We start from the raw sequence: 10,290 nt of genomic DNA, 5'->3' as shown, positions 1-10,290 counted from the left end.
GATGTAAGATTTGCCGAAAGAGTTTGGTATCTTGCATACCACGGCGACCTTGCAGCCGATGAGCATATTCGCTCACTTTTTCTGACAACCTGCCTCTGTCCTCTTCTTCTTTAATGTATGAGACATTCGTGAAAATTGGCCCGGTGTAGAAAAACGACTGCGAAACGATATTTTGCAGATGCCTCCTTTTGGGCGGTGTCACCCCTGGCTCATATTGGGGAACACCACAAAATCCGATGTGCGTGGCTGAGCTGTTGCACTCGCCGCAACGCTCATAGAATGGAGCTCTTTTACTAGGTTCACTGCAACGGAGGCCAGGATGTGATCAGAAAAAGCGCCACCAATGAAGATTTCACCTGTACTAACACCTAAATGCTACATCAGCGAAGCAGGGCTGTGCGTAAATGGCCCACTGCGAGAGGACAGAGCAGCCGTACAATCAGTTCAGGGGCAGGAGATTTCGCCCATCACTCCCGGGGTTGCTGAACGCGTGCTCCAGTGTTTTAAGACACAATCGTCTTGCGCCGTTCGAAGGTATTCGAAGCAGATAGATAAGTATTGGAAGTATTTAAAATAACAACGTGGCGGAGAAATGAGGAAACGCCCTGCCACTGCCATTGTCAAAAAAAGAACTCGGCTATATTAGGAAGTAATTTCGTATGGCAATATCATGCGCGCCGAAGCATGCGCTTTTGTGTAGCGGTGAATTTACGTTTGTACGTCATGTAGGTTTTTAATATTAAGTTAATGTCTCGTGTCTGTCCCATTAGCATGTTTCTCCTGTGTCAGCGTCTCTTTTCTGCCGTACAAACATGCCGTAGTTATTCTGGTACCAAATCACCCATATTTCCGCTCTAATCAGCGACAAAACATTATACATATTACCTGCCGAGGTGAAACGTTCCATTATTATGAAGTCATTTGAGGCCTCCAACGTTACATCATTTCTATCAGGGTAATTTCGAGAAACACCGACTACAGACTTTTTCTGTAACAGAAACGTTTCCACTGAAACACATTTATTCACCGCTGACGCAACTGTCGATTTTTTTACATAGCCGAGGTGAACTCATTATTATAACAAAACAAAGATTAAGGCCATGATTGCGTCACTTTACCGGTCAATTGCAGTACGAGTTTCCTCCAGAAGTTCTACATTGAATCGCACTCATTGGAAGATTTGCCAGAAACTTGGATTGGACGCCGTATCCTTTAGTGGGCTGATGCCAGGCAGTGAAAAGCCACTGGAGATGGCTGTATAGAAACATACCTTCGCTTTAACATCTTGTAGTGCACCACTTCTCTCCACCCAATACTGTCTTGAGCGATGCGATGCCTAAGAGTCATCATGGGTAAAGGAAGAGGGCACAAGAGGTAATCGTTCAACGAGCCAAAAATGAATGTCGTCAGGACGTTTGCGTCACAGTTCACTCGTGTTAATAATTTGCTCAGCGTAACGACCCATTCCGCTGGTTATGTAGGTACACGATACAATTTGCGAAGGATTTCATGCGTCCCCGCCTTTGTACTAACATATGAAGTATTGCCGCTAGCATTTTGTTACTATATCCAAGAGAGGAGCGTACCGCTATGTTGGATTTTGCTGCGGACACAATCTTGTGGCCGTAAACCTTGCTTGTCTCCGCATCAATTTTGTGCTCTCCGTTGCGACCTTAGTGCGCACAAAAGACGCAACCTTCTCTTAGCAGCTATTGTCATTTATTTCAAATGATCCCTATTAAAACCGCATGTGAGGTGATTATTTCCATACTTTATTTAACGAACCTTGCGGCATCAGAAGGCGTAATAGGGAAGAAGTTACAGGGTCAAAAAACGAATTTGGTTATACAAAACACACCTGATCATTTAAAGGCCCAGCCCGCTCATATAATAATTCAACAAAAAGAAGTTGTCAAAGATGCCAGTCTTTGGAAACATGTGCTGCACTTTTCCTAATGTCAGTTTTTTATAAAATTGTTATTGCCGTTTGTTACCATGCATCCACCAAATTACTTCTGAACGCAAATAACAATGCCTCAATGGACGCAAATAATTTCATAAATGAAGCAATAGTTTCTCTTCCCGCCATAATTTTATTGCTGCTTGATATGAGAAATCATTTCTGGATTTATCTCGCTCATTATTACCAGCTTACTCAAACACCGAAACAAATTACCCAGTTGTACGATAAAAAAGCCAGATTGAACAGAGCGTACAAAATATTGTGACTGATGAAAACTTTGGCAAACGCAGCGTACACGAAAATGGGTGCATCTTTATAGCTACCACTGTACTTTCAGGTTTCAGGTTTGAGGTCTTATTGAAAAATATTTGCATAGAAGAAAAGAACAATAGCAATTTACAGAAGGTGGTCCCAGAGTTTACACTGCCGAGGGGACCTCCTGTGCTAAGTACAAAAGAAATGCACACACAGGCTGATAGATCGTTACAGAGATCAGTGAAACGATATTTGGCAAAGAACAAAAAGCAATATCAATGGAACATATAATTAATAACTATGCAGAAAAATACTGTTTGTTTCTCACTGAAACCCTACCCGAATTCAAAGCCAGGACCAGAGGATAAGTGGTTGTATCCCTCACTCTAAGAAATGTGGGGAGTAGTTGAAAGAATCAAACAGCGTTCCTATTCCTGCCAGGGTCGTTTGACACCATCCGCACCACGCGTGGCGTTAGATGGCGTGTTCACTCTGCTAGGAAACCAGAATAAAACTGCTGGCGAACTCTCCCCGCTCTTGTTGGAGCTAAGCGGCGGTTGTACCCCTTTCGCGGGAGAGAATAGAACAGCGTACCGACTCTGTCTCGCATCGATGGAGTGCGTATATCCTCCGCGAGAGAGAATAGAACAGTATATCGACTTTATCAACTTCAGCTGCACGCTTTCAGGTGTGCAGAAAGGCAGAAACCTCTATAGCGGACGCGAACTCTTTGAAATCGTATGAAAAAGCCCACACTAAGCGAGCGGATTACATGCTGCCGTGGTGTACAAGCATCTTGTTAGTAGGCTGGTTAGCAGGCGGTAAATACACATAAGTGCGCATTAAATTTGCTGACAAAGAGGTCCCCAAACACAGTAATAGCAACGTGGTTTATCACTCAGCGGTTCTACTCTGCTTCATTTATATTTATCACGTGCTTATATCGCCGTATTGAATAGATATGATTACATATTGGGCGGACACTTACAGTCGTTAACGTTCCCAAACGTTTCGCGTGCTATCGGATATCATAAAATCACCGCCTCTTCTTGCAAAAGAAACAACGAAATTGTTGTCTAAGGCACTCAAAAGCAAAAAAAAAATACATCTAAGACGTGCCGCAATGAAGCTAGAAGTATATTAACGCAAGACAAAATTTCTGCGCTCGGGGAGGAGCGGAAGGAGGACAAACTTTGTTTATCCCATCCGTTGTGATTGCCCTCGCTCCGGAGCAGTGAGAGGTGTTCTCAGGGAACTATTTCTCTCGTTACTTGCTGCAAAGGTGTTGACGGTATTAAAACCGCTACTACTTCTTTCTCAAGTGGTCTCACGCGGACCCGTAGGCGTGGAGAGAAAGAAATACCCGATTATGAATATTCCGTATGACGTTTCTGACCTCAAGAGGTGTTCTTTTGCTTTTGCCTTGCAAGCACGTACTTCTGCTTCGACAAGATCTTCTACAGGCAATCTACGGTACGGCAATGGCTGCCTCCGTCTGTGTTACTGCTTTCAATCTTACGACGGAGAGGCTAGAAAATCGCGCATTCGCTTCCTTCAGTCCAAGTCAAAGAATTTTTCTTCGCTATGCGGATGACTGCTTCTGCGTGATTCGACGCAGCGCTTTGGTTTCCTTCACTGCGCATCTAAACAGTCAAGAAAAGGCGATCCAATTTAGAGTAGAGACGGACGTCGACAATAGTGCTTTTCAGCAGAGACGATGAAGGTCTTTCGTTTGCGTGTACCGAAAGGACACGTACACTGGCCGATACCTAAACATTCAGTCCGTTCATCCTGACGCTCACAAAAGGTCTGTTGCTGCCTCCCTGTTCAGCCCTGCGAACCGCGTTTGTACAGAAGCAGAAGACCATTTCACCGACTTCGACAGGGTGCGAAACGATCTCACAGCAAGCGGCTATCCCAGGGCGTTTTTGAATGGGGTGGAACGCCACCTGTCCAATCCTCTCGTGCCGGCTGATCCCCGACCAAGAAAGCATGCTGCCATTCCATATGTACAGTCTTTGTCAAAATTTTGTTGGCCACGGCGACCATGGCCGGAGCCGGCGTGCAGTCGCGCAGGGGCGCTGCGCTTCCCACTGCCGTCTGGTTACGCGGCTAAAGAGCGCAGCGCACTTTGCGCAGCTCTTGTCGCGCCGGACACACTACAAAAGCAAGAGAAAAAAGACATCCCCCTCGCGAGGGGCACGATCAAATGCACAGCATTTCCGAGGGGGTGCGCCGGCACGTCGTATCTCTTGATCGCGGGACCCGTGTCGCCATCTTTTGGAAGCGCGGGACAACTTGTGGCGCTTTCGAAACAAACGAGAAATGAGTGAAGGATATAAGGCGCGTTCGGTGCATCGAAATCTGTGTCGGTTTCGTGGCTCGGTCGGTTGTGCGCCGGGCACCTTGCGTTCCGCCCGCGGCGTCATGGGTTCGAAACCGGGCGCCGGAAACTGTTATTTCTTCCTGGCTGCGGACTACGACAAGGCGCGCCTGCGGACTACGACAGGGCGCGCATGCGGACTACGACAAGGCGCGCATGCGGACTACGACAGCGCACGCCAACGCCGCGTGACATTGTGAGTTACTAAAATGCTATGCATTTAAAAGTAGTTACCTAAACAGCCACAGCACCGGGCCATGAAACAAAGCGTACTTAAAATAAAGTGCAGCGTATTCAAAAGAGCGTGCGAGGTAGTGTTACACGTCATCTAGGAATGGGTCATTTGTGTGTTCTACGCAACGGTGTCCGTCGGACTACTTGAGCGTTGTACCTTTGCGCGGTCTTTTCATCGCGGCGGGGCTGGCGGACGGACGCGTCTCTCCGACGTCTCCGTCTCTTTTGTGGCATTGAAACCGCCGTAGTACTCCTGTACGTGTCTGTGAGGTGCGTTTTGGTGTCGGTGGCTGTGTTTGAAGTGTACCTGACTGGTGGAATAACATCGTTTGGCTGCTGCGGCCGCCGCTGAAAACGTAAGTCACCATTTCAGTTTTTCTTGCGCAGTACGGGAGAGCTCGCGCTCGTTTCCGCCAAAACTTCAGCTTTATTTATAACAACTGGCGCTCGTGAGTGCTGCTTAGCCTTGTTGGTTCTTGCGAAGAATTAAGTGGTCACATACATGTGCTTTCATTTGTGTGACACCAGTTCTAGCTATCCTTTTTCCGGCTTTGTGTTTTTCGAACAAGCGGCCGTGCTCCCATCGCAGGTTCACGACGTTCAGCATGCGTTGAAACAAGACTCGTGTCCAGTATAAGAGTTGCGGATTTATTAAGCTGGCTTCTTTAGGCACTGGACACATGTACGATTGGTACACGCGATTCGCATGCGACTGATCGTTACGACTGTCGCCACGAGTAGCCGTACGCGTGAATTTGAGACACATGGCCCGATGCGCGCATGCGATGTGTCGTCGGCGTCGCTCCGCCCACTGTTTTTTGCTTTATGGTCAACTACGACGATCGCTGAGCTGAATTTGTAGATTCCGCGCGTTTTTTCGCTAGAAATTGATAAAGCAAGGAATCTTGAAGCGTTTTCTGCCTTCGGGAACAGTCCGCGCTCACGCCGGCCGCGCCTGCCAGCTCGACACACTCAGCGGCTCGAACCGGCGCAGACCACGGTAGCAACCGCTTGTCGCTGCTCTCCCGAATCAATCTGTTCGCTAAGAAGAAGTTCCACATGCGAAAAAGTAGGTGTTAATGTGGTGAAAAATTGTGCTAGGGATTGTTGTCAGGGCTTATTTTAAAAGCGGCGATCAGATATCTGCCGCTATGCAAGCCTGCGCTGACCGACCGTGGATGCCGCGGCGCGCGGTGCGCCGAGCGGTCGAGAGATGGCGATACCTGCGCGGAAGCATCTAAACAGGCTACGCAGATGTCTTGGTCGCCGATCGCTCAAACGGCCGTTATAGCCCAAATAAAGTTTCACATGCGAGAAAAAGGATGATAGTGTGGTGAAAAGTTGTGTTACAGATTGTCATCCGTAGTTGCACAGATAGCGGCGATCAAATGTCCGCCAGAATGCTAAGCCTAAGGTTCCCAACACCCGAGCCGACCCGAGCAACGCAAGCCTGTTGCGGGCGGTTGGGGCTCAGCGGACTCTCGATCGCAATGATGGCACGACTGCATCTGGCTTGCCAGACGCACGTCGTGAGCCTCCTCGGACCAGCGAACGACCCAAAACAGGCCCTAACGATCAATCGTAACGATCAGTCGCATGCGAATCGCGTGTACTAATCGTACATGTGTCCAGCGCTAGCTATAAATTAGGCTTTCGTTTCATTATCTTCTTGAGCAACGTAAATATATTGTCGAGCGACAAGGTAATTACACTGCCGCCGGGCTTATCCGTCGGTTCCGTTCCCATCTGGCGCGTCTGACGAGGCAGAAGTGAGCGACGGCGACAGCAACCCCGTAACCAGTTTATTACCCAATCAGTTAGGTTGGTAGCGTCGCTTTATTTGGTTACCCCTTAAAATATAACGCCGTCAAAGGTCACAAGGTTTCAATTCAACCTCCAAGTTGGCATAGATGTCTTGCAAAAAAAAAAGAACGTGAACGTTTGTGCGTTCCGAACCCATTGTGTAGAGCGTTGCCTTGCAGCCTCTGGTCCCGTGTTGTTAGAAAACAATACTTAACGCTAATAAAACGTTGACGGCAGGACATTTCATCGCGATTAATTGTTTATGTGGCTACAGTAGCCACAACAAAATTTCACGGAACCGCTGGCGTGTTGCTTTGTCTATTGGACTTTCTTCTTATTACCTTGCGCGACTGCAATAAGAGTGAAGCCCATTTTCGGTGAAATTCCGTACTGTTTTCTCAAGAAAGAGCCAAGTAACGGCTACCGTAAAACGTAGTATTGAAAAATGAATACTGCAGTACGTTTTGTTTCATAGCGAGTGTTGACAAGCTAGAACTTTAGGCTGAATATTTTCACGCGGACATGTGGTAAAACTGGTGCTAGGTGCTGTATTTAGTAAGCAGCGTGCATTTAGCATTATAGTGAACTTTTTTTTTTTACTTATTACAGGCGCTACGACGTGAAGGTGTTTCCCGTGGATGTTTCCAGGGCTATTCTACAATAGTGCTGTTCAACAACATAGTGTGATCGCCTGGCGTTCGGAAGCAGAAAGAGAGCAAAGATGCCTGATGCGGCCGACAGCTGTAAGTATTAAACACTTCATCTTTGGTCACTTTGCCATAGTCATCTGGCAAATAAAAATGTGTCTTTTAGCCTTCATGGTGTCATTTGCATACACTTTTGCTTTCTAGCATCGACTGACCTTAGTTGTGTTTTATTATAAATGTCATTAGAGACATAACATAACTGCGTAACCAACTTTCTGCTTGATTAAAAATGTGTCGCTTCCACTGCAGTGCATTAATGCTGTAGCTTTTTCAAACTGCCAAATACTGCAGTATTTTTTGACAAACTTATTTGGTAACGAGTAAGATTCGATGTGCAGCTTCAAGATTGATGGGGATTAGGAATGCGGTTGTGCGGCATTTATTTTCTGCTTGCCTCTTGTTACTCTCCATGATTCGGCCTTGTTACTGTTCACTGATCCCATGATTAATTCCAATAATGAGAGGCTGACAGTTTTGCTGTAATATTGCTTGTCTTCAAGCCATCCTTTTTGATAACACCAAGTACTTGCAGGTTGGCCTGAGGTTGCAGGTTCTCTTGTTGGTCTGGCTGCTTTTTCTGAAAATGGTTGGCTGGAAAAAAAGAGGAGGAGGACATTGTTGGTTTAAAATTTGAATAGGGGATCAGGACCCCGATGCTTTAAATTAATCCGTGCTCTCGTTCTTCTCAGATGGCTTTTCAGTTGCACTGCTGGTGAAAGAAAAGCCAGAGGCCTTGCTCTCAAAGCTGGTATGCATATTTTTCTTCTGTATGTTGAGTAAGTGAAATCCAGTGTAGTACTTGTGAATCAGGCTCAGCAATCACCATCACAGCAATTCAAATTTGCTAAAGGGAGCATTTTGCCTCATCAGTAGACAATTGTGAATGTCACATTGATGAATCGTTAGCATAGTCACTAAATTGTTAGCTTTAAGTCTATAGACTTCTAACTAGCGATTCGTTTTCCTGATAATCGCTTTGTACAGTGGTTTGTCCACTGAGGAAGGAAGAGCAAAATACTGTTACTTGTGTTTCTTCTGGTACTTGCATTTGTGTGCTTTTTATGCAGGAGCCAGGAGAGACTTCCCTTTACCCCAGGATCTTGTTCTCGGGCCAAACTGCGGAGAAATCTGGAGCCGTGACCGTGCACTTCGAAGAGCTCCAGCTGACGGCTATGGACATAGTGGACGGGTTCGCTTTGCTTTTGGCGGTCTACTGGACGTTTAACATCCAGTGTGCCCCAAAGACAAAGTGGACCTGTCTGCTTTTTGATATGATGCTCGGCCTACCACCGACAGAGCAGATGGTTTCGGTCATAAAAGCAGCAACTGCAATACAGGTGGAGCGACGTGTGTGAGGATGTCAAAATAAAGCATGAAATGCAGTGTGAAAACGATTTGTCTTATTTTTTTTTTGGCTAAGCACAAGCGACAGCTTTTTTTGTAATGACGCCTTGTTATGTTTACTTGTGAAGTAATTTTACTGTATTTCAGTTTGTAAGCATGAAGTAAAGAGGGCTGACACTAATGCTGTTGTGGATGCTAAAGTGTAGTCTTGTTAGAGGTAACATCGTGCTGCCTCTGAATAGTAGAGTTCGGCAACTCGCAGGTAGTGCATAGATCCTGCTTCAAAGGAATACATTAGTTCTGACAAAGAGTAAGCTAGCCCTCCTTGAGGAGGCATTATGGGACTGGTTGAAAGAATACAATGATTCTGAAAAGAGTACGCTAACCCTTCCCGGTGAAGTATTGCAAAATGCTGTTTGGTGGAATAAGGTAATTCTGAGGGGTGGCAGAGGTATAGCAAGATTCTGGTAAAGAATTGTATAACTCCCTGACTGGAGGAATTATTCGATCCGTGGTGAGGGAATTGCCGGACGCGGTTCCCGCAACTCCTATGAGAATACCTCGACCCCCTCTCCGCGAGAGGCCTGCGACTCCCTTGTGAAGGGTAAGGCTATTCTGCTAAAAATGGAGTTGCCTGATGCTGGAAAAGGGAATCGTATATGGGACAAGGGTTTCTATTCCCTTTGGGAATTGGTGGGACTCCTTTAGTTCTTAGAGTGCTCGAAGGAGCTCCGTGTGACAAAAGTATTTGAAAAGAAAATATGGTTTTATGTAGCGAGAGAATACACTTTGACCGTGATGTTCATGGTGACAAATTATCTCTACAGCTCTAGTGCTTTTGTTATCGCACCTATTTATTAAAAAAACTACGTACCTAGAGAGAAATTTTTGTTAAGCGATGAAGATAACACACCGCTCCAGAGAAAATTCTTTCGGTGTTTGAGTTTTAAATTACAGAACTATGTATTTTGCAACTCGACATCACGACGTAGCTAACTGCCTGTTTTGTTCTCAGTGTTTGCACAAATTAGGAATTGCCACAAACAAGAAGTGCGACCGAACTAGTGCACAGATTAAGCTACACCTTTATTTTAGCATGCCGTCGCTAGAACCGCAAAGATTAATTTGCATAAGCGGGAATGCAAATTGCTCATTAGTTTTTTTACTCTTTCCCGGTTAATTGGCTTTAACACAGCGGCCACCACTCTTTCCCTTTACTACAAACATAAAAATGTCATAATCATTTATTTTTAGTCCTTTGCCTGTAGGCAGTCCCATAGTTAAAGCCTCGTCTTGGCTGGGTGCCAAGCTTGATACTTTCCTCTGCAGCATGCAAGGCTGGCCACATTGTGAACGGGGGCATTCAAGTAACTCGAGAGTTTTAAGGCACATACAATGCCGCGTAAGAGTTTGGGCTTTGTGCTGTGCTTTGACTTAGGCTTGGTCAATAGCCACCCGTAGAAACATTTTTTCTTATTTTTTCCTATATAAAACTTGTGCCTGTGGTCATCATTCTTTGCAAAGGTTTCTAGGAAGGTCTAGTGAAGACGACCAAATACGGGGAACTTGCGCTGGCTGCGTCATCAATCATGCTCATGGTC

General features: G+C 46.0%; 1 protein-coding gene across 1 annotated transcript; it reads left to right on the top strand.

Annotated features, from left to right (window-relative positions):
- Positions 1-7,333: 7,333 nt before the first annotated feature.
- LOC144139609 (uncharacterized) lies at positions 7,334-10,074 on the top strand. The gene is made up of 4 exons (XM_077671904.1): positions 7,334-7,381; positions 8,035-8,093; positions 8,413-8,602; positions 10,019-10,074. The coding sequence occupies exons 1-4, from the start codon at positions 7,360-7,362 to the stop codon at positions 10,072-10,074; spliced, it is 327 nt and encodes a 108-aa protein (XP_077528030.1). The 5' UTR covers positions 7,334-7,359.
- Positions 10,075-10,290: the final 216 nt, after the last annotated feature.

The sequence above is a fragment of the Haemaphysalis longicornis genome, unplaced genomic scaffold (assembly GCF_048455015.1).
Source record: "Haemaphysalis longicornis isolate Haplotype H1 unplaced genomic scaffold, Haemaphysalis longicornis Haplotype H1 scaffold_5, whole genome shotgun sequence".
In the NCBI taxonomy this organism is placed as follows: Eukaryota; Metazoa; Arthropoda; class Arachnida; order Ixodida; family Ixodidae; genus Haemaphysalis; species Haemaphysalis longicornis.
The sequence above is the reverse complement of the archived record's forward strand: the minus strand, read 5'-3'. Positions and strand labels throughout refer to the sequence as shown.

Bases quoted from the DNA above. Each gene is read 5' to 3' on its own strand.
- LOC144139609 (XM_077671904.1), top strand. From the start codon at position 7,360: ATGCCTGATGCGGCCGACAGCT. The intron at 7,382-8,034 runs GTAAGTATTAAA...CGTTCTTCTCAG, and splicing joins GCCTGATGCGGCCGACAGCT to ATGGCTTTTCAGTTGCACTG. The intron at 8,603-10,018 runs GTCTGCTTTTTG...TTTCCTCTGCAG, and splicing joins CCCAAAGACAAAGTGGACCT to CATGCAAGGCTGGCCACATT.